At 47.4% G+C, this 23966-nt stretch overlaps 1 protein-coding gene across 2 annotated transcripts in view; it reads left to right on the forward strand.

Annotated features, from left to right (window-relative positions):
• Positions 1-2583: 2583 nt before the first annotated feature.
• Positions 2584-23966, forward strand: part of PPM1L (protein phosphatase, Mg2+/Mn2+ dependent 1L) — an 85661-nt gene continuing 64278 nt past the window's right edge. The window contains exon 1 of one of the 2 annotated variants that reach the window (XM_083848736.1): positions 2584-2603. Coding sequence is in view for 1 of the 2 variants with exons in the window: in XM_083848735.1 (XP_083704861.1) it covers positions 4095-4497 (403 nt within the window). In the remaining variant the exon portion in view is untranslated. Of the gene's footprint in view, positions 2604-3646; positions 4498-23966 lie in introns of those variants that run through there. The other variant, XM_083848735.1, reaches the window with a different exon arrangement.

The raw sequence follows: 23966 nt of genomic DNA on the forward strand, positions 1-23966 counted from the left end.
GTATCAGTTAAAATCGGGGATTTCAGTTCCCAGGTTCTCTCTCTGTATAGCTGCATACATTTGACCTTCCCAACACACCTGAGATGGGCTTCAGCTGCACGGCAGTACTCTGCTTCACTGCTCTGCTCCGGTGCGCTCTATTCCATCCCAGTCTTATGTTTAAATAAAAGATGTTGCTAAAACACGAGTCTGTTTTCCAGGAATCTCCCCACATCCTGTGGCCCCCATTCTCACTGACACGACGTGGCCGGGAAATAAACAAAGACCAGACTGTGCACGGGAAGAGGTACTGTGTAGTGGGGAGTGGGAACTGAGAATCATGGAAAATAGAGGAGAACAACTTATGTGGAAAATTGCTATTTTCATTCCACATCTGCAAATGTTCCTCTTCAAGGGAGACGCGAGATGAGCAAAATTTCTATAATAAGATTTCTCCTGGGTTTACCAGAGGGAAGGGAGAATTTACCTGCAGTGCTTGGCATTTGCTGCAACATAAAGCTCTGGAAACAATATTATAAAGTGTTGTTTACGTCAACTAAAAGAAAGGATAAAAAACTTCTCCTGACAAACTGGATCTTTATTTACCTCTTATCAAAACTACTGCAGAAAACAGTTTATGATATTTTTATACTGCTCATTCTCTGGAGAGCTGTGTTTGTCACGGCCAAAGAACATCCTGAGTATTCTAAAATTCCTTTCTTTAAAACATCTGAGACGAAAAGCAAGAGATACTTTGCTGCATTGCCATTTTGTTCCTCACATGCGAAAAAAGACAGTTTTGTAGTTATCATTCCTCCTAGTTTTTCTATCACGATTGTATATATTAGCAGAAGAAAAGGGAGCTGACTCTGTAGGCTTCGTGGAATATTCTGGTACGTGTCCTTGTTCCCACCTGCAACGAAAGGACTGACCTGCCACCAGTTACACCAGTGTGCTCTTCTGAGCTACGCCAATAGTATCAGTAAAATCAGTTTGCACAAAGAGTAAATGAAATAATTTCTTTTTTTTAAGTTGTCCTTGCAAGTATCTTTCTATGAGGCTTCTTGCAATCAAAACCGTTGTTTTTCTATCACGAGCAAGAAGTTACAATGCTAAGAGTGTTGGTGTTGTATAAACTAACAAAGAGCGAGTGCTTTTTCCAATAGCTTACTCTGCATTTTAATTCTGGGTACCATGAAAATTACCTGTGAGTAAAAGTTGTATGTTGCTGGTTTGTCCTGGGCCCAAAAGAATTTCCCATTTTATTCCCTGTCTGGCAACACAAAACCATTACCAGCGTATTATACCACTAAACATACGATCAATACGTGTTTATATTAGCTGATGATTTGTTTCTGTAGCCCATGCTTGAGATCGAATTATGCCTTCACAGCTTCATGATACACGGCAGCAGTAGGAGGAGCTGTTGAGCAAGATATGTTTTTTTCTACATGCTCGACTCATTGTGTAGTGTGTAACCTAAGTTCGTTTGTGAAGCTGACTCTGTGGTTGGTTTCATTTCTTTCACAAGTGAACAAATGCCAGAGCTCTCCCCCCAACAAAAACGACACCTTTCAGTAACAACTGATATGCCAAATGCTTCTGAAGCTTTTGTTTGGATCTTGAAGTTCTGCTCTTCCACTGGGAGATTTGCTGGCGCCAGCCATGTAGGATTTGGCCATGCAGTGCATCACGAAACCCTCCAGCGAGCTCCTTTGCTCGCTCAGGATCTGACCTTCGGGTTGTCTCACTGGTGCTCAGAACCTCCTCATTGTGCATTTCTGGTACCTTTGCGCAGGACTTGTTCATAGTATCTGCATTAGTGGCATTTCATCAGCAGTCGGTTCCATTTCAAGGGTTGACGGAAAGGAAATTCCCTGCAGCATTTATACGGGTTACTTGGAGATGGCCCTGTCAGAATGACGGCTGCTACCTCTCAAATCTGTTCAGCAGGACAAGATCTCGCCCATACCCTATTGTTCCCTATTGTTGTACTTTATCTTTCATTAAACATAAAGTTAAATAGAATTTTAAAAAAGCGATAATACAATTGTCATTAAAAACAAACACAGTCATTCCAGAGCAAATTTTGCTTAGTGGCCACATACGGCTTCCAGCCAGTGCAATAAATACCTCCGAGGGGAGCTGCTCTAGCGGATGCAGCAAAAAGCCAGGGAGAAGGAATTAGCTCTAAGGCCACATATACAAATTGACTGTGCCGAGGGATCTGTGTTGTACCGCAAGTGCCCCAGCCACACTAAGACATCATTTAGATAGAAAAAAAAAATAGCAGAGGCTTTGTTTAAACTGAGAAATTTTGCAAGAAAAGCTCTGATTACAAAATGGGGACCCAGCCTGACCGAAAAGCTCCCGTGTAGGTGCTGTTACAAAGTTTGCTGAAAGAGCAAAAATAATTCATTGGTACAACATATTCCAGCCCCTGTTTGTCCCAACTAGTCCCATGTTTCATGAAATACTCAGTAAGTTATCCATCCAGTTAGCATCAAGCGCTTCCAAGCCTTTGCTGTTACCGTATTACCCAACTCATGTGTGTGTGTCTTGGCCTTTCAGGTAACGGGCTCACGGCTCGGCTCAAGGGGACAGCGGCACGTGGGACGATAAAGGTAAGAGAGTTTCCTCAGGCCTGAAACGTTCAACTTTATACAGTCCTTTAAACTCTTACTGAAGTGCCACATACCGCTAAGATTTAAAGCAGTGTCATTGATATTTACAACATGTCGCTAACTTTCCTGCTTTTCAGAGTTGTTCGTAAGAATCGGACACAAAGAGACAAAACCATTGCCTTTGGGTTAACCAGGTTTGGGTCTGTGCCATTTATTTAAGTTGCTCTTTGACAAACTAGCAAAATCTAGTTTATGTACGTTTACATGGTTCTGCATTGCCTAAGGAGGCAGAGCGGTTGGAAGGAAGGTGCTGGCGCACCCAGCATGGGCTGAAAGGCACGTTTTTCTCTCAAAATTTCAGGCAGTTTTTGTGGTTTCCTAATTTGTGCTCAACCCCACTCCTACGTGCTTGACCATTCCACCGCTCCGAGGCTGGTGATGAGTTCCGTCAGCTCTCAGAGCCGGGGCTGCCCGCTGGCTGAGCACCGCTCCGCACCACCCGCAGCTCGGGCAGCGTGCTCGGCGGGTTTAGTCCTGGCAACTTCAGCTCGTGCTGTCACAGCTTGCCATTCCCATCGATTATTGGTTATCGGAAAACAGCCTCCAGAGGTGGGGCAGGGAGAGAAGAGCCCCGCTTGGAGTCGTTTATTTATGTTTTTCCTTTAAATGTCGTCTGGACAACCTCTAGTTGAATATTCAGGGCTTTCTGCTTCAGCTCCTTGACGCGGGTGTGAAGTCCCCGTGCCCGTGCCTCACCACCCCCACAGGACGGCGGTTGAGTCCCTGGGGGCGCGGAGCCGTTTCCCCGTCCCCTCCCCGTCCCCTCCCCGCCCCGGGATCCCCTCAGCGGCCGCCCGGGCCCGGCCCCGCCGCCCCTCCCGTCGAACTACGACCCCCACAACCCCCCGCGCCTCCCGCAGCCAACCCGCGCCCGCTGCGTCCCCGCGCGGGGGCCGCCGGGACTTGTAGGCGGGCGGCGGGGCCGGGCGCGGCGGAGGCGGAGGCGCCCCGCCCCGGGGGAGGGCCGGCAGGCTGCGGGGGGCCGGGGGGCGCGGGGCCAGGTGCGGCCGCTGCCTGCCCGCGGCGAGCTGCCGGAGCGCCGGCCTCCCGCCGGGCCCGGGGCGGAGCAGCGGCCTAGGGGCGGGATCGGGCGCTGAGGGGAGAGCGGGGCCGGCGGACGGCGACCGCCCGCACCGCGCCGAGCCGGGCCGCGCTGCGCCGAAACGAAGCGAGCCGGGCCGAGCCGCACCGGGACCGGGACGGGGCCGGGACGAGGCCGGCTGCGGGAGGAGGCAGCGGCGGGGAGCGGGGCTCGGGCTGGCTCCCGCCGGCTGCGCCCCGGCCGAGCGTGCGGTGAGCCCCCAGCCCCCAGCCCCCGGCCAGCCGCAGCCCCCAGCCCGCAGCCCCCGGCCCCAGCCCGCCGCCCCCAGCCCCAGCCCGGCCGCCCGGGCGCTCGTCGCATGGTGCGGGGATACCCGGTGCCGATAATAAATGATAGAGGATACAATGACTTTGCTGTCTCTGCTGGGTCGGATCATGCGTTACTTCTTGCTCAGACCGGAGACCCTGTTCTTGCTGTGCATCAGCCTGGCCCTGTGGAGTTATTTCTTCCACACGGATGAGGTGAAAACCATCGTGAAGTCCAGCAGGGATGCGGTGAAGATGGTGAAGGGCAAGGTGGCCGAGATCATGCAGAATGACAGGCTCGGGGGGCTAGACGTGCTGGATGCAGAGTTCTCCAAGACCTGGGAGTTCAAGAGCCACAACGTGGCTGTCTACTCCATCCAAGGCCGGAGGGATCACATGGAGGACAGGTTCGAAGTAATCACCGACCTGGTGAACAAGACTCACCCCTCCATCTTCGGGATATTTGATGGGCACGGAGGAGAGGCAAGTGCTCAGCTGGAAAAAAAAAGGGGGGGGGGGAGGAGGGTTACAGGGCAAGGGACACGGACATGTCCTTGCCTGTGAGGTTTCGGCGTTTATCTCAAGACACTGGGGGGTTTGTTCCTTTCTCCTTCAATGGTAGTGTGTGGGGGAAGATTCTCTGAATACAGAGAGAGATACTCCATTTGCTTTCTCTTTCATTACCACTTCCACGATCAGCTTGGTGTAAATATGTTTGCACCCCCTCTGCCCATTGCAGTAGTAAAGGTTTAATTGAAGTAAAAGCCGTTGAAGGTGGCTCTTACGTGCATGGAATAACGATGATGAGCACGAACTCCCTGGAGGCATCTTTTGTTACAGCGAAGTGTGGTGTGATCTGATTTTGGCAAAGGGCTAGTCTCCCCCTCCTGTCAGGAGCTGTGCTCATCCGCCGCGTTAGGAAGGAGCGTCCTCTCAAAGCAGGGCATGTGTGCAGCCTTCCTTAAAGCTGGCGTGCGTGCGTGTCTTCTCCGCAATTCACCCTCCCTTGAAGACCAGCAAGTCACTGAGAATGAGCATTGTGTTTATGAATTGCATGTGGTTTTAACGTAATTATAACTGTGCTGGCATGCTGCTCCCCTTCCGAGGGGGAAGCCAGGAACGCTGTCATTGGGAAACTTCGGGTGTGTAACCTCCAACTTCTCCGGCAGTGGTTTCCTTGAGGTTGTGCTATGTAACGAGGGTTAGAGCATGAGGGGGTACCTCGCTCATTTCAGATGACAAATGTGGAAACTCTAGTTTCCTCTTCGTTTAGGAGCGTGCCACTTAGCTTGTTGTGTAGCACAAAGCACATCCTTCATAACTGTGGCAAAGAAATGCCGGGGAGGCGGCTCCCTGGCTGACATGTTAGCTCCAGCAACCCTTACGCAAGGTAGGAAATTACCTTCGGGGTTTTGCTGGGATGACGGGAGACGGAGAGGAATGGGGAAGTTTTACACGTAAGTGCTCCTGCCGAGGAGAGGGGTGAGGCTGCGTGTGCTGTACAGCACGAGAGCTTGGGTGTTCCTCCAGCTGCTTTCACAGATCAAGCAGATAAAGTCCTTCCCGAAACAGCCCTGGCAGTGACCAGACGCTAATGGAGCACAAGGATGGCAGCTGCTGTCCCTCTGAACCTCTGAGTGCTGCCTGAAGGATCCAGGCCTTAGGCACGTAATAAAAAAAGCTTCTCTTCTGTTGCCTGCACAGTTGTAAAGGGAATCATCTGTGATACTGCTGTCCTGCAGTGGCTAGCATTTCGTCCCCTTTAAAATAAAGCAAACATGCTGGACGCTGGAAATAGTCAACTTCCTAAACAGTCTGGTTGTGTTTGAACCCCGGTTTCCTTTTTGGTTGGGACACGGTTGTGCCAGCTCTTAGGGGCACACTCATGCCGGATCACTGTTCCTTGGCCTTCGAGGAATAGCGGTAGAAATGTGTGTATACATATCTCAAACTGAGACATATCTGCTCTTCAAGGAATATACCCTCTGCTGCCTGTGTTTGGTACATCTGGCTTTTTTGTTTTCGGAGGCTTTGGGGGGGAAGGTGCTCGTGTTCTGTCTTGTGCCGCCTTCCCCGTTGTTTAAATTGTCAGCTTCCCTTGTCTGAACTGATCAGCCAAAACAAGTTTGCAAGAGTATCCGTGTCATGTTTTTAAATGATATTCTGAGATGGTTACAGATAGCAGTACAATATAAGCACTTAGACTTTGGCGTTGTGGAGGAGCGATCTTCTTTATTTTATTTTGTGTCGTATGTGTATCTGCCCCGTACTTCGTACTCAGTATATTAGATTACCCCAAATTAACACAGAATAGCTAGATGACAAGAATGTGCTCCCTCTGTGTGTATGTATATGTGTCTGTATATACACAGAAATATTTTGTTATGGAGCTTGGAATCACATCCATAAAAGCTGTTACAGTGTTAATGCTAGACCCGTGGAAAGCTCAGTTATCTTCTGCATTCCGAATCCTCAGAGAACTTGTTCTGATGGATTCAGTGGCAAAGTGTGAGGCTTTTAGAAGAGGCCTGTCATTTGAAGGGCTTTGCAGATCTTTCTCCAAATCTTACTCAAGTTAATGTTTTTAAGATGTAAGTTGTCATATCTCTCGTTTATGTTTCTCAGAAAAAATCCGGATGTTCTTAGTGGCCTTTACAGTCACTGAGAGATAGGCGTCTAATCACCGGGGACATAACTAGTTTCTACTTTTAGATTTTATGCAAAACTGACCAGGAAAGCGTGAACCGTGTGCTTTCCATACGGCGGAAACAAATGATGGAAAATAGGGTTTTATCTAAGCAGGTTTTATAGTTTCCAGTAGAAACGAGGGGGGAGAAAAGAAAGACCAGAACTGAAGAGTCTTATTTAATCCGCAGTACATAATAGTAAACTTCAGGCCTCCATTTGAACTGGTTTTCTGGATGTCTTATTTTATTTTTATCTTTGTGAAAGAGATAAATGACTCTGTGGAAGGCTTTACGTTCATGTGTAGCAAAGCCTTTGTAAAGATTAAATTTTCACTGCGCGCTCCCATTAAATGTCTCTGTGTGTAGATAAAGAACAAAGCCCGGCTAATCTGCGGAGTAGCATGTGAAACAAATTGTTCTATGTGTGGAAAAACTGTTTTCCAAACGGACAGTGCCGCAGATGAGATGCTAAATGAATACTTCCCCGCTACGTGCAGGGGAACGTGTCCTCATTAATGAGTCCCTGCCGTATCGGGGTGAAGGGGAGAGAAGCGTGATTCAAATAATACGAATTACGGCGTCGTGCTAATTTGTGAAGATTTCTGGGTTTTGCTTAAGTCCTGCCAACTTTTTGCATAAATTCTACCCTTCTCTTATGTCATTTGCTCTCCCATCTTACAATTCCGTCTTGAATAGGCTGGCAGCCATTTACTTCAGTTTGCGGCTGCCTTGGTAAAGTGATAGACAAAAGGAATTACAAATGCTCCGTGTTCAGCTAAGAACCTGACGAGCTGCTGCAATTACTTGTTACAGGGAATCGTGTTTTAGAGGTGAAATTTGATGCACGGTGCGTAGTGCAGGCTTCCTTTCTTACAAAGTCGGTTTGTCTTTTCCTTGGAGGTTGAGCAGTACTGACGTGGGACAGGTAGAGGGCAAAGAAGCAGGCTTGGGAGGAACGAAGAAAAGTTTCTGCCTGTTGTCTCCCTGGATGATTCTGGTCAAAGGAATCTCTAAGGTGATGTGACTCGGAATCAAATCAGAAAGGAATAAAGCATCGGGCTGTTATCTCATCAGCCTCTTTGTAAAGCTTAAAATGTCCTGCACGCTTTTTTTCTTTCTCTATCTAGAAGTCCCGGGGCTGTCTAGACTTGGAGAAGTAGCGAACTAGATAAACGACAAAATAAAACCCAATGAGCTTGAAGGCTGAGCAGCCAAAGGGAAGGGATGCTTAATCAGAATGATTTAACCACGTTAACGAGCATTTACCGCAGGGTCCTCTTTGGAGATATTCAAGGCTCAAGCACCGGGTTGAACTGAGATTTCGGTATCGGACGAAGTAGCTCAGCTGCCATCTGCAGTTTTATGGCTGTGGCTACACTGCAGATCGTTTTATCAGTCCCACGAGGTGAAGACTTCTAAAGTAACGCTACTGACGGTGCCTTCTGTGCTGCCTGTGCTTGTTGCAGCTGTAAACTGACGTGGATCATCACGGTGAGAAATTAAAGATGAGTAATTGGCTCATAAAAAGTGTCTTGCTCTTTCTCATAGCCTCCTTAGGCAGGGACGTGGCAAGGCCTGCTCCTTAGGAGCCCGCGCGTGTGGATTAGGGCATTTTGCCTGGTACAGCTGGTTTCAGAGCTGCGGGTATGGTGTTGCAGTATGGGAAATGCACCTTTTTACTCACGGTGTAGGGAAGCCTAAATGTGAAAGGAGAGAATTGTGCTGTATCAATGGCTCAGGTTTCTAACTGTACAGAACCTTGCAAAGCCTTTTGTGCCGCGGGGCCTTGAAATCGGTAGCGCGAACCGTTGGCAGAAGGCTCTGGTTACTGATTAACCTACCAAAAGAGGAAAAAAAAAAAAAAGAGGTTCAGAAGATAATGGTGAGAGCCCTTCCTAATGTTGTCTGGGACTATGGAAACGAGGACGCTGAGGTAAAGCCCGGAGCAGACGGCACCGCTCCAGCCGCGTTGCAGCGAGCCCGCCGCGCGCTGCGTGCCTGCCGGGTGGGTGAGGTTATGGCAGAGCTGAGGAGCCCCAGGTTGTCCTCGCAGAGCGCGGCGGCCACTCCTCTTGGCTCCGCACGCCTGCGAGTCGCTGCTTGTGTTCCTGCCAGGGCACGGGGGTTTTTCACCCTTCCCCAGACTGACGACCTGAGCTCTCACGTGCAGAGGCCATGCTACGATGAACGTCGTCTTTTCAGGCGCTGATGGGGGGAAATTTATTCTGCTTAACTGGAGATGGTAGTTGCCGGTTGGAAGGAAACGCTCACCTTCTACCGAATATGAATTAATAACAAGTGAATGACTTTATCTTTGTTTTTTTCTTTGTTTTCTTTGTTTTGGTTTGTTTCTGATCCTAATAGCAAAAGGTATTTATGCTGGGAAGAGAGAGCTGAAAATTCTGCTATTTTTCTTTTCTTTCCCTTTTTTTTTTAATTCAGGATCTGTTAACTAACTCAAAACCCGTTCCTCTGATACTGAACTACTTAAGCAAACCTGGCAATGAAAATGTGTCTGAGCAGAGGCCAATGAGGATTAATGGCTTGATATTTAAAAAAAAGAAACGTAAGAATAAATGAAACAACAGCTTTGAGGTTCTGCGGATGTTGTAGCCTCGTTGTAAAGGTGAAGTCTTTGAAGCTTTGCAGTTTTAAAAAAGACACTGCTGGGGTTACTGCTGGTTTTCCTTTTATAGTCATTTCTTTCAATTTCAGAAGAACGCTCTGCAAAGTGCCTAAGCGTTTGAATGGATATTTACAGAGGTGAGGCCATGTTGATACACAAGTTTCAGATCTGCATGTAAATTCCACACAAGTGGCCTACAATGTAAGCCAAAATGATACATGGGAACGCTTCTGTCATTTTGCTTACTTTATCCAAATTTTGGTTCTTGGATGTCACCTTACAGGGTTACGATTCTCACCCAGCAAGACCACAGTTACGTAATTTTTAGATCTGCTCTATATTCTTGTTTACTTTGCAAAAATGTGACTTAAAATTGGTGAAAATGGTGTAAAAACGTGTAACTGGAAACAGGGAGTCTTACCGCTGTCATTCACAGCTGTATTACTGGGCATGGAATTGAATCTTTTTCAATTTTTATAAAAATCAAAGAGTCAATTAATCTTAAATGTGGTCTGCCAGCTTAGCTTGAGCCGGTGCTTCCACGTCTGGGCACAGAGGCCGCCAGCTGATTGCCGCTGATTTAATTACATCAGTGTTGATCCATAGATGCTTTTAGATTATGAGCAGCTGTTTAAGTTTCTCGGTGAGCTGGAATAAGGGGGACCGGTCCGTGGGAAGTGTTCGCGTGCGTGCTCCTGCTCCGGGCTGAGTGCTCCGCAGCTCGTCCATCGCCACAGCTGCGGGACGGGGATGTTCAAACAGTTTTTAGTGGGCCTGATGCTTTTTAACTTGAGATCCTGCAGTAACGCTCCTGGGCCCGCATCCGTACACGTACAGGCAATGTCTAAGGGCAGAGCAAGGCTCAGTAATGAGCGGTGTCTTAAATAGTTTAAAAATGTGCTAATTGGTACTACAGATAGTGCTTGCTGTGCACCACAGGTGATGGCGAAGACTTGCTGGCTCGTCCTGCTTATCCCAGAGTCCAGCCTGGATGGATTATAAACAAGTGGCTCCGGAGCAGTGGGAGTTTGGTGGAAGCAGTTCTGGATGCTTCTGTGTTTGAGTGCAAGAGGAAGAACACTGACGCTGGTCGTGGGGTTAGTTCCAGCAGATCGCTTGGTCCGCACTTGCCTGTTTTCAGTAGCGTTGTTAGACCGGAATAGTGTTTCTCCTTCCTCCCTGATGTTAGGGAGATCCAAATATTTATGGTGTAAATTGTATCTTAAAGGTGGAGTTGAGCTCTGTAAACAATCCGGGTGCGTGGATGCTTTGCTTTGCTGCCGCCCAGTTCTTCCCAGTCCTGCAGCTCCCTGCAGCTGCCCTGGCCCTGCAGTAAGGCCCCGTGCTGGTGGCTCTGTTCCCATGCACTCGGGCACCTCTGCTTTTTCCCTTGCTCTTGAGACCCTCCAGAGCCGCTCGTCTTCATCTGCCCTGCTCCGCATGCTTCCTCAGCACATGCATCGTGCCTTCGGAGCAGGGAAGCTGCAGGCAGTAGCTTGTCACCCTCGTGTCTTGAAGTGCCTTGCCCTGGCACCAGCAGCCTCTGAATCAGATCTTGGGAATGGTGCTGGACGAGATCAGTCGTGTTTTGTGACCCAAAAGGCATTAAAAAGGTGTCTGGCACTAACAGTTTTGGTCCTTGAACCTCAATGTTCAGGGCTCGCTCTTCATTTTAAGCACATCATAGACACCAGTGGATCCAGAAAAAGGAACAAAGCGCTTATATTCTGTGAGCTCTGGTTTGAATCCGCGGCCTTCAAATGAGAGCTCCCAGAACTAGTTTAAGGGCAGCAGCTGCTATAATTATGCACTCAAAGTCATACGCCTCTGGCTCCACTTCTCTCTAAAATTCATTAAAGCCTTAAGGTTGCAGTGAACTCGCCAACCCAAATTCTGCCTTTCGGACCCTGCTGCCACCCCCTGCTCGAGGGCAGCATCCTGGCTCCCGCTCCCCGCTCTCCAGATAACCTTGTGGCCGTACCTTCGTCCCACGCATCCCTAGCATCCCGTGAAGCTTACACCTTGACCCGTTTAGGGGATGCTGTACCTGTACTCTGCCCGCAGCAGCAACGTGGGGCCGTGCAGGGGCAGACCCCGTGCGTGCCCTGCGGCAGGACCGGGCGGACGCGGGAGCAGCTGCGCAGGGGCCCTCAGCAGTCGCTGCCTCTGCCGGGGTGCTCACCCGCCTCTGGGGCAGCGTGCCAGGGTAAGGCGAGCTGCTGCCGCTCGTGCCACGTGGCACATCCGTGCTGCTTAACCCGATCTGTGTGTTCCTAGAAGCGCCTCGACGCGCAAACCTCCGTGACGAGCTCGGGAACGCGTGCCCTGTGTGCCTTCGCAGCCAGGCAGCAGGTGACAGCGAGGCTCTTCTTGCTCAACGCCGGCTTCGGTGGCTGCCGTCCCTTCGGCTGCTGACCCCTGCTCGCGTTCGCGGCGTGATCGATGTTCCCTCGCCAGCCCCGCTGCTTCGCTAGCAGCCCGGCAGGACAGACCAGTTTCCCTGGCTGGTGGCCAGCTCCCTGCCCAAGGGATCTTCGCTGTAAAAGATCATCAGGAAGATTTAATGGCCCTCGGTTTTTATTAGCCCTGCGGAGCTTCAGCTCACCCTGAACGTAATCGTGACAACAAAGAAGACGTAAGACAAGTCCAGAAGGAGGTTTCCATGCTGACAAAGACGTGCCTACAGACAGCTCGTGGTCTCAGGCTGCTAGGAGTTGTAGGCAGAGTCAGCAGCTGCTGCAAGCCGGAGAGTTTTTGGGTTGGGCAGTTGGTGCGCTTTCACTCCAGTCACTTAGCTGGTGCGAAACACTTCAGCTAGTGCTTTTATTCAAGCAGCTTGAAACTTACTGCTAAATGGAGAGATTTATTTGAAGGCTATTTAGCTTAAAAAGCATGTCATTTTTGTTACAATTTGGAGGAAAGAAAGGTTTGAAGGTGCCAGAATAGTAATAAATGCTTGAGCCAGGGTGAGTAGGTGACACTGGTGAGAGTGTAAAGGGTAGCTGAAATAGCTGCCCTTCTGTGCCAGCGTTGCCTGACACTTAGGTGGCAGAGCTGTTCCTGACCTGGTCCAGGTGAGCTATCGTGATCACATCCAAGAAATAAAAAGAACAGAACATACTTCTTGAGACCAGGCTTTCAAGTTTAGAGTCACGTGCAGGCTATGAAATAATCTGCGTGGAAAATCAGACTATTTTCTGCTCTCGTAGAAGTGTCATTCCGGGAAGGTAGCAGCTGACGTGTGGTTGCAGCTGGTGCTGAGCCGGGTGCAGGGCAGGCTCCGGGCAGCTGAGCGCTGCAGCAGAGGACGGGGGAGGAGGAGGCACCGCTGTGCCCGTTGGGTGCCGTAGCGAACCTGAGGGCGCAGCGTGGCAGCACCAAGTTCCAGTCCCGCTGCTCCTGCTGCTGATACAAATTGATTACGATGCTGAAACATTGCTGGCTCTCATCATCTCCGACCTTGTCTGATTCACAGCTGTGTGAGCAGCTGACATCGCCAGCCAGACAATCAAAGGACGTGTCTTAACTGCTAAACCACGGCGCAATTATCCGCAGCACGTCATGTCGGCAAACCTCAAAGCTCCCCTGGAGAAATGAACATTTATTTGCATTTACTTTCGGTGTTAAAATGTTATCCCTTGCAAATTTTCTCATTGTCATAAATGTTAAAAAAGCTTTCCTTTTTTTTTTCTTTTTTTTTTTTTCCCCAAAAATCTCCTTCAGGGGTAAACACTTGATTTTGTTAAGTTCTGCTATAATAGCTGAAACTGTCATACAGTACTGCTTTCAATCAATACACTTTTTAATGTAATAAATCTCTTTACTTTTTCATTCTCTACCAGACAGAAAACTGCTGGAGGGCACGAAACATTTCTTCCGCCAAATGAAAGTGCACGGTCCGTAATACACTTCTCTGGTGTGCCACGGCTCACTTGCACTTCTTTAAACTTGCATTTTAAACGGCAACGTGATTTATTTGCAGGTAGCGTACATGTGGACTGCAGGGTTGCCTAAACTTTCCCTGAAATGTGCATTTTCCCCAAACTGCTACTGAAGCGGAGGTATTGAGGAAGGGAGAGCAGTGTGTGTGTGTTTGCATCAGCTTGCCCTAGCTGCAGGTTGCTGTAGGGCTGGGTACGTTTAATAACACGCTCCTAGCACGGCTGTCAGGCAGCCGTAGGAAAACGACTCTCAGTTTCAGTGTGCCACTGTTTATGTGCTGCCCAAGTTCCAAAACCTGGGAGATGTACGTGTGAGAGTTATTTCGGGGTGTTAGGATGAATGCTGTTTTATCTCTCTCTCTTTCTGTGCATGTTTGAGAGGAACAGAGAACATGAGTGTGCGTTTTGGCTGCGTTTCTTTATGGCTCTTGCAAGAGCACTAACAGTTTTATAACTCTGGCTGCTCTGAAAACTAAACTTTGCCCTCTTTGTTTCTACTGATGGTCATTGGTTTGCTGGCATGTATTGAGAGTCCTTATTGCTCAGGACTTCGAGAACAAAATGTGGGACCAGCTGCCTGTTTCGGAGTGCCAATTGGCACGGAAACGCCGGAGAAGAGCTCCAAGCTGCCCCTCCTTTTGCTTATGTTTCATGCATAAATATAATGTGAGGTGCTGCATTAATTCGCAGCGAGATGGATGTGACAAACTTTTCCATTTTGCACAAGATAAATGTTGTATGCTTTCATACAAAATGCATCACCCAAGTTGGACTCTTTTTTTTTTTTTAAAGGGGGCTTGTCTCACAACTACTATTCCAGCAGTGGTTTTGAAAGGCAAAGTAGGGTGATTGAATTCTCAGTGGATGAATGTTACATAAAAGATTTGCAATCTTTGGCAATTAGAAAATTGTTGCCGAGGTTAATGACGATATTATTTTTAACATTGAGGGCAGGAGCAATCTCCTGCCTCCAGGATGGAATTATTTCAATCAGTGCTTTAAATGAGCACTTTCTGTGATGGTTTTAATTGACAAGCATTTAAATCATCAACTTGAATTCTTTTTTTGCTTTAGTATTTATTTTAGCAATTACATCTCCTGATATACTTCTTCACATTATCTGTATCTTGTATTGTTTGGGGAAAGGGGAATGGTACATGCTATCAAATTCTTCCTTGAGATTTTTTTTCCCCTGTTTTTGTGTGGATATCATAACTGTAAATAGAAGCAGGAGAAAAATAAGAGACCAAATAATGTATCTACATTTGTTAGGAGTTACAGAATGATTGCTACTAGAACTAATTGTGTTAAATGTTTTAATGCCGTGGAGTGTGAATTGATTTGAGACATACTTTTGGGACTTTAAAGGTTGATTTTGTGTTGGAGGTGTTCTTACCAAGCATCTCTTCCTGAAACCTGGGCTTTGTGGCCAGACCATTGGTTACGAGGTCAGGCACTGTCTCCTCAGGCTCCATTTCTAAGTTGAATTACAACAGGACAGGTAAGAATTGGAAGTACTGCTCTGCAGTCAAGCTAACCTACCAGCTCTTCAGAGAGAACGATCGTAAGACAGGCAGTAATTTCAAAAGCCCCAAACATTTTCCTGGTTTGGAGAACCTGCCGTCCCGCAAGGCATTTGCTGGAGCGTTGGTGTAAATCTGCTCGAAGGCTCTGTCCTGGTGGCTCTGGTAGAAGGTGGCACCTTGACACTACGACCTCAGTAACCGTTCTTCCCTCTAACCTTCAGAGGCAAACATGTACAGTTCATAACCTGTTATTCCAATCAGCTGTCTTACTAAGGCGATAGTTTCTCTTCTCAAGCATGTTCTCAAACCAGAAAGAGCAGCGCTCGTCTGCCTGCTAGCAGTGCCCAGCCGGGCAGGATGGCAGCTGCGTCCTGGCCCAAGTCTGCATCTTGCTTCACTGGAAGGATGTTCTGAGTAGCTCAGCGTCGCTCTTGGGATGTGTCGGTTTTGCTCTCCTCGCTTTAAGTTCCCCGAGCTGGAGTTTGTATATTCTAAAGTGTTCATGTAAACTTTCAAGACTGGCAATTGACATAGCTGCTTCTAATAAACTAAACAAGGCTGTAATGCCAAGGCAGAAGAGCCAAAAGAGAACGTATCCAGCTGCATATTGGAATTAGTTGTTTCAAACCTAAGTTTTAAAAGCTTTTTTGGCACATGGGTTATGCATCCCTTATTAAGGGAAAACCTGACGGTGAAGGAAGATGAGAATCATGTTGATGAATAATAGGAAAGGACACAACCTCAAACCTATTACGGTGCAGAGAGATTTTTACTGGAATGTTTTGTTACTGAGCTTCCCAGCACTCCCAATTGATTGGGAGAGCAGAATACAATTTGAGTGACAAACACCGTTTAACGTTAATTGAGATTATTTTTATATACAAGTTGCAAACTCAGTAGTTTGTCTGTCCCGGGGGCTTTAAGTTTACCTGGCTGAGCTTCTCATCCAAAGTATTTCAAAAGTATATCGGGAGAAAACATTATACCTCTGTGAACAGGTGTTTTCGGATCACTTTACAGGCTTAAATTTCTGTTTATGTCCCTTGGCTGATCTGCTACAAGTCAGCAATACAACTGAAAATAGAACTTTGTAGTCCCCCTGTTTTTCTCTCCCAGGTGCAACTGAGCCTTTTTGCTCTGTCAGGCACCAATATCATTAACTGTGTAGCTTCCAGGTTGATTTTCTTTTTAAAGTAACCTGCCTGCTGCTTTTTGCAATCTTCAGCTTCTTTTCTCTTTATGTGGTTATCAAGAAAATAATGGCGCCTAAGACCTGGGAGCATCAATGCTTTCTCCACATCAGCACCACGGATCGTGGGGGTCACCCTTCATACCAGAGCACGGTGTTGCTGTGTCCCTGCCCTGCGAGCAGCTCTGATGTAAACCTGAGCGGGCTGGGGCTTCTCGCCCGGCACCGCTCAGTGCCTTAGCACTGAACTCTCGTCGCCACGGGTTGATTTTACAACACAAAATGAGCAGTACGGAACAGTGCGAATAAGTAGGAGATCCCCTCCTCTGCCTGTATGCTAACACGAATGACGTCGGATGAAATTTCCTGAATTGCTCTGCCTAGACAAACAAGAAGAAAATACTTTAAATAAAAAAGAAATGTTTGTGAAATGCCAGAACATTTAATTTTGTCGTATTTTAAATGAATTCTTTCAGCATTTTGTTTTGAAACAGATTTTTTGGCGTAAAAACTACTGGAAGTAACAAGGCACGGATGTGTGAAGCCGACCGGCTCTATTAGACAGGACGAGGGTGAGGAGCGCAGCCGTTCCTCTGTAAGTGAGCTCCCAGCCCGCTGCCTGACGTCGTAGCTCACAGTGGGTCCCACGAACTCATCTCGTGTGGGAGCTGTGAGGCTGGCACCGTATCGGTCACGTCTGGAGCAAGAGGGGGTCTGCCTGGCAGTGTCAGGGGCTGGGATGTAGCTGCCTGTAATCCCTGCTACCTAATGGGGTAGCTCGCAGAGCTCCCAGGCCTTCTCTGCGGTGCTGCCTAGGGGGAGAAGCTGAACTGCATCGTGGTGCTCACCTGCTTCTCTGGAAGGGAGACGCGCTGTTCTCTGTCCTTGCCAACCCGAGTCTTTCAGTGTGGGGAGCTAATGGCAGGGCTTGAAAACTTGGCATAACGTGCTCTCTCTTGAGCAACATAAAGGAGAGTCACTGCAAGCAACTGCACTGCTTGCAATTTAACGACTGCAGGTGTTGCGGCTTGGGCTCCTGAGGCAGCACTCCTTCTTCACTCCGATTTTCTGGTGCTGAAAGGAGAGTTAAATAAATGCCCTGCAGGACTAACGTCTTCTGGAAGCTGCTGCTTTTGATCCAGGAGACCAGCTTCAAAGAGCCTGGGTTGTGACCACAGCAGCAACGTGGAGCCTGGAAGGAGTATGGTTAATGTGGTCTATTTGGTTTTGGCTTTTAGTTATGTTGATAAAACACTCAAGACTGACCTGATGTTTACTGAATTAAAGTTCTTTATCGCAAGAAGATCGCTCTAAGCAGTGAGGAGGGTTTCAAGGAAGAAGGATGGGTTGAGAACAATAAAAGGGAATTAAATTACAGTTGGGGATGAGGGTCTCTGCTCTTATCATGCAGATAAGAGCATGCATATAGCATTCCCTACTCCATATAGCCACATGAGGAGGGAAATCAAATGAAGCAAATGACAAAAGCATGCGTGTATCCCAGCCCATCGGGGTTCTTACTGTCGCCTGGGGCCCCTAGCTTGAACAGCTCCGTGCCAGTGGGAAAAACCTGCAGGTGTTGGTTGTGTGCAGCCGGAGATGAGTGAGGTACTGGGCGGGAGGGAGGTTGAAAGAGATAATGAGGGCCTGAAAGGCGCAAATATATAAATATTTTGTAGAGAGAAGTTGTTAGCGGCCTGGGCTGTGGGCTGCCAGGCAGCACAGATGCTCCACTACACAGCTTCAGATTGTCCCACTGCTGCCGTGTCTGCTTCCATCATTAAGCATCACGCCATAATACCCAAGAACTTACTTAAACGTTGGAGTTCAGGAGCTCGCCATGAAGCTGTCTTTGTAGGCTGAACATGAGGCACGACGCTCCGGGGAAGCTGTTCTCACTGATGCGTCTCTGCAGAAGCAGGGTCCTGCAGAGCGCGGCTCCCAGTGACGTGCTTTAGGGGTCCGAGCACCTCCTCGCATCCGGATTTCGAACGCTCTGGCCTCTGATTCACACCGGCGTGCACAGGTGCCCAGACAGGGAGCTGTAGAAGTCTGGTGGCACTGGCAGTGCTCCGTAAGTGCTTTGCATTTTTGTCCTCTAGCTGTGGTGCCGTAGGTTGACAAACTAGGGAAGCGCACGGGCTGCCCTGGGAGCTGTTGGAGCTCCCTGTGCTTCAGGAGGGCGCTCAGAGCCCCGGGATCCGCAAGGGCAGCTCGCCTCCTTGATGTCCAACCGTCCTTTGCTGGTCCCTGTTCTGGGACGTTCTTATTGCACCTGCAATAATTTCCAATGTTTGAGACAATTTGAACCAGTCGCAATTAGTAAACATGTTAATGATCTCTTATTTGCATGAACTTGGAAAAAAAAAAAAAAAGGGGAACTAATTAAATGGCAGCTGAGTTACAAAGGGACCAAAGTGATGATGGGCTTAACTGCGTGGTGCGTGGCTCACGCAGCTGTCAGGTACGTGGGGAGTCACAGCTGATGGACCTGAAAGGGGAGACATAAGTGCAGCCTTTCTTATGGCCGTCTTCCTCTTTCATTAGGAGAATTTACAGCGTTGTGGGACACTATTCATAGCTTAAAATCTCAATATATTGAAGAACGGGAACTGAAGATCTCAGCAGTCCAAAGTGAGAGTTGAGGGAAGGTTTAAAAAGTAAGTGAAACGAGGCAAGTTTTTTTTTCCCTTCCGTCACAGAGAAAAACAGTCCATTAGCTGCTTTCTTGGTTCATTCCAGGGAGGCTGAGAACATCTGTTCCAGCTTGCAAACAAAGGTTGGAACAAGGGTCAGGAGAGGACCCTGGTGCCGAGCCAAGTTACGGAGGCTGGCTTTGCTGTGCGCTCGTTTGTGTGCGGAATCATCGTGGACACCGACTGCTGCTCCTGCCCCCGCACCTCCCGAGGCCAGGCACCACAAAGGGAAGTTTCTGAGTTTTCGTAGGCGTTCGTCAGTCCTGCTTGTTTCCCTTGCGTTGTTTCCAAAGCTCTCGGTGTTGAGCCGTTTGCTGTTTGGGACAGAAGTGAAGAAGGAAGGACGACTGCTCTGTGAGCGAGATGCGTTGACTTTTAATATCGTCCTGTGCGTTACTGGGTATTTGCGGGTTGCGCTGAGAGAGGTGATACAGGAATGAGATGTAAAAATGCAGTTGCAGAGGTTTCGGAATCGCTCATCTAATCGCAGTGTGCTGCCGTAATGTACTGAAGGGGCTGCACAGAGCCGGCTCCTGCTTTGCTGTGCGAGTTCTTAATCGGGAAAAAGAGCATCTTGCACGGAAGCCTGAGGCAGTAGCAGATACACCACTCATCTTAAATCGTTCTTGAGAAGAGGAGGAATACTGCGATGGAATACGCGGTCGTATCAGGTTACGGTGGTTTGGAGACCACAGGCACTGCTGTGGCTGTGACGGAGCCTGGGCACCGTGACTTGTGCAGCTGCCGCGGTGCTCTGAGCCTGATAACGCTGTGCCCAGTTAGCCTCGGCGGCTCTCTGTGCTACAACAGCCACACGCTAGCAATGTGCAAAGAAGCCATTTAAAATCGGCACTTCGGTGCGGGAGTATAGGTTATCTGCGGTATAAATACTTCTTCTGTCTCCTCCAGACCTACTTAATTTCCTTGTCATTTTACTCAGCCCCAAAGTTGAAATGTTTAACTGCTTAAATAAAATATTTGAGAGCTATTACAGGGCTTAATACTTGATGTTTACGCATGAAACCAGATCCCAGCTCATTAGGGTGAAATGGAGATTTCTAGCTAATAAGAGACGATAAAAGTGCTGTTTTATGTTCTGCTGTATGAGAGAATTTAGTGCTAATTATTTATTCTGTGGGCATTAGGTTTGTTATTTTACATACAGCTTTTAAAGTACAGACTTTAAATCCTGACGTCCTGCCTTGAAACTCGGTTTCAGTCTGAATTTGAAGATCTGGATTTAGGCGCTTTTGGAAGCCAGAGAGGCTTGCAAAGCAGTAGCTAGCCCTATATCTGGATTTCATCAGTGCTAGTAATTCCTCCCGTTTTTCTGGACAAGAAATCTGCATATGTACTCGTTCAATAAATCAGGCGTGGGCAGGAATGCACGGCGTGGTTGGCCATAGTGCACACGTAAACAGCGTGAGGTCAGACTCCAAAATGCTGCTGCTCTTTTTAAGTTGAAAGCAGATAATAACCATAAATGTTTTATACACCGAAAGTATATTTAGTGGAGGTTTTATTAATAGCTAAAAGAGGTCGTCTTTAAAACAACAGCTCTCGTTACGTGTGTGTATGTTTAAGACCAGTGACGTTCTGCTGTCATTGCTTATGGGTATGCAACTTGCAGCTTGGTGATTTGACTCTGGCAGCTGGTGAGCTGTAAGCCTCAGCGTCAGTGCAAACGGGATTTAACGAAGGAGGAGGTTGGAGAGTTTGTTGGAGTAACTATTTACTCCTGCTTTAGAAAGGGTGCTTCAAACTGCCCTTAAAGAGAAGTTCATCAATTTTTTAAATTGCCCATCCAGTAAAAATTGCAGATTTATGTTGGCTGAATAATTCGTCGCTCCCTGGTTGTAATCCTGGTATGACTGCTGCCTTTCCAGCTGCAGATTAAAGTTCTCAACAGTTCTTCAGTTGCCTTCATCTAGCTGAAATGGAAACTGAACTTTGAGACCAAAGAGAGAGAAGACTTGCGGTGTACGAGCCTGTAAAGACCGAGATGAGGAAGAACAAAAAGAGGGTAGGAATTGTGGCGTTGTGCAGCTGTATCAAACTCCTTTTGGCTTTTCATTAGGTTGTCCAGAACTAGTGGGCTGTCCTTTCCTGACTCTCCCAGCTGGTGTTTTCAGCCCTTGCTCGGCTGCCAGAAGACGACTGGAATGACAGCTATTTGTTGGGGCAGGGAACGCCTCGGTGGACAGCAGTCTCGCTCCGCGGGAGCTGGTTCAAAGACTGTTGAACTAATGTGCACTACCACAGGAAAACAGCCCGTGAAACCCACGTAAAGTAGGAGATATAACCCGATTTTAAAAGTTTTATCCCGACTCAAAGAAAAGATGGAGATTTCTTTAGCAGAAAGGTGAGAATACTTGAAGGAAACATCGTGACATTTCACAATCTGAAAAAGAACAACATCTCACTGGAAATCTGCAGCTTGAGGGCTACAGCTGCTCCTCTACAGGATTTGTCCGAGCTAAGTGTCAAGAATGGAGTGGTCAAGAAAAGATGTCTAGAGGATGAAGATGAATCTGAAAGCATTACTGGCCTTTGGGTCTTTATTAGACAAGAGGCTCCTGAAGATTTGTTAGTTTAGATTATTCTGTGTGAAAAAATAGGAAACTTTTAACATATCTCTGTCCTGTGTTAGAAAGTATGTCAGAGCCTGAGCATCTGTTGTGTAAATTGAGCCACATAAATGGAGCGGTGATATACGAAAACTTGTTTTGATAATTCTTGCATTGTGGAAACTGCATTTTGCTTACAAAACATTTTGAGTGTCTATTGTAAATGTGCCTTTTAAAAGGATGTTTGTGTTATTACTGGATTTATTAGTCCCATTTAAAGTTAATCCCGTCTTAAGAAAATTACTTCTCTTTAGAGAAAATAATGCTGTTTTAAAATCTGGATCCAGTTATATTTGTGCTCTGTGGTTATTTCATTTTTCCCAGTCCCAACAGATGATTGTTTTCCACCGTGATGCTTCAGTCTGGTTCTGAGGTAACGACCATCCCGTGGCAACCACTGATTGCATTAGTGGCCTCCCGAGTTCAGCGAACGGTTTTGTTTTCAACAGTTCAGTTTGAAAATCTGGCTTACGTCTTACAGAAGGTAGAAGAGAAAATTTTGCCCCAGGCTAAGGGCTGTTTACCCCGAACAATTACAACTTTTCAGTCTGAGTCTGCTTATTGTTCAGTGCACCAAAATGCGTACGTTTTTAATTTCGGAACCACTTGGCAGAAATCAGGCACCAGGGTCATTCTGGTTGGGAGCCTTTGGATGCTGAAGGTGAGACCATTTCTTTATTTTACCACCTGAGCAGCTTTATTGCAAGAAAGCATGGCTGTCTCCTAAGGTTGTGAGAGGCAAGAAAAGCACATCTGGGGAATGCCCGCTACAGCTGCGCTGCAAGCTGCAGGATACTTGCTGGCAGAGCAAGCGTGTCTGGGAGAAGAAATTAAAGTAGTTTGAATTCATCTTGTTGCTCTAGAAGCGAAAAAAGCAGTTGAAACGGAACTCATCTGTAATTTGATGATGTTTTGACTGGTCACAGGCAGTTTTCTTCAGTGCTCTACGGTTAAATAAAGAAGAAAAAATAGTAGTCGTGTTCCAGGAGATCTCAAAATATTTTCCATAGCTACAACAGTGAAGAACCAATAAGCACAGCATAATAATCGTACAACACTGAATTCCACATAGCCAGAAACTGTGCAGATTTTTTTCATGCATGCTTTTTTGTTTGAACGTCTTCCCCTCCAAGCCTGCCTCTAGTCGCGTGAGATGACCGCGGCAGGACAGCTCGCAGGGCGGTGAGCTGCTAGCCTCTCTTGCTGCCTGATGTAACGTGGTGTCACTCTGTCTGCTTTTTCTCCTACATCAAACAAACAAACAAAAACCTACTTTGCACTCGACTTCTGCTTATAATCAGGCAAAAACGTCTTACTGTTTTCTGGGAACACGACTGCACAGAGGGGCAGGACCGGGGGACTACGCGCTCGAGTGATTGGCCTGAGCAACCGTGCCTGTGGACTACCCTGCGAGGAGGATGGATTTTCTTTCTTTGCGACGCATGGAGCTCCAGTTGGTATTCTTAATTATACATGAAATTAAATATACATTTCTTCCGAGGCAGGATTTTATAAGTGTTTGTACATGTTTTCCAAGAAATGGTCCTCCTTTGCCTTATCGGAAAGGCCCCAGCTATTATACACAAATGGTACAAGCAAATGCCAGCTAATTCTTCCTCTGTGACAAGCCCTGTACGCCTGCAACCAGCCTTTCCTGCCGCTAAGTTAGAGGTGTGTCGGGAGAGAAGGAGCATCCAAAATTGAGGCCCTGGTTAAACGTCTATGGCACTGGAAGAAATTCATTTACCAGGCAGCTTTCCTGGGACACGCGCCTTTTGATTTAGTCTGCCAGCTGTAACAGGAGCAGTGTATGTTAGGTGTTTGTATTTGCGCACGTACACACGGTCTCAGTATTGTCAAGCCCTGGTGTTTAAATGCAGAAATAAAAACCCTCGGTGTGATATTGGACGCTAAATGTTTGCATGAGACTTCATCTTAACGCATCAGAAAGTGGCAACAGTTCGTGGAGATTTCATGCTGAATTCCGAGGCCATTTTGGCAAGAAGGAAATAGAGCAAGCTGTGACTGCACGGAGGCCTGGAACACACCAGAAATGTCCTAGAGGCACAGTGGGAATTCTTCTCATGTAGCAGTTCTTGGCCCCATTAAGCGACTGGGAAGCAGAATCAAACTCTGCGGATTAAAACTTTGTGAAACAGGTGTTAAAATTTTAATAGGTTCTGATTAGTCCTAGGGACTGGGGGATTTAAAAAAATAATTGAGCAAGTGGTTCCTGAGTTACGTATTTCCAGCTGATCAAAAACTCTGCGCTAGACCGTTAGCCTGTCAGAGATGCGTCTGTGGAAGAAAGGCAGATGTGGTACCCGCCGGCATCAAAGAGCAGAGAGAGCTCGGGAGTCCTTTGCTTTTCAGGTGCTCGTCCTGGTATTCTCTGCCTCCGAGAAGGAGAAACACCTGCAGCAGGAATACTTTTATACTAGGAAAAAGAAAAATGCCCTAATGGGTCTGAAATGTTGTCTAAACATTTGTTGAAAACCTCTTAGAAAACCTTCAATGTGATCAATACGTTGTTTTTTTTTTTGACTATTGTGTGTCTTTTTTTTTTCTAAAAAAAAAAAAAAAAGGCAGAAAACAATTCTGGCAGAACATTTCAGTTTCTGGACGCGGTTAAAAAGCACTGATCTCCGGTGAGTGATGCAGTGT

Source organism: Anser anser (assembly GCF_964211835.1).
Source record: "Anser anser genome assembly, chromosome: 9".
NCBI lineage: Eukaryota > Metazoa > Chordata > Aves > Anseriformes > Anatidae > Anser > Anser anser.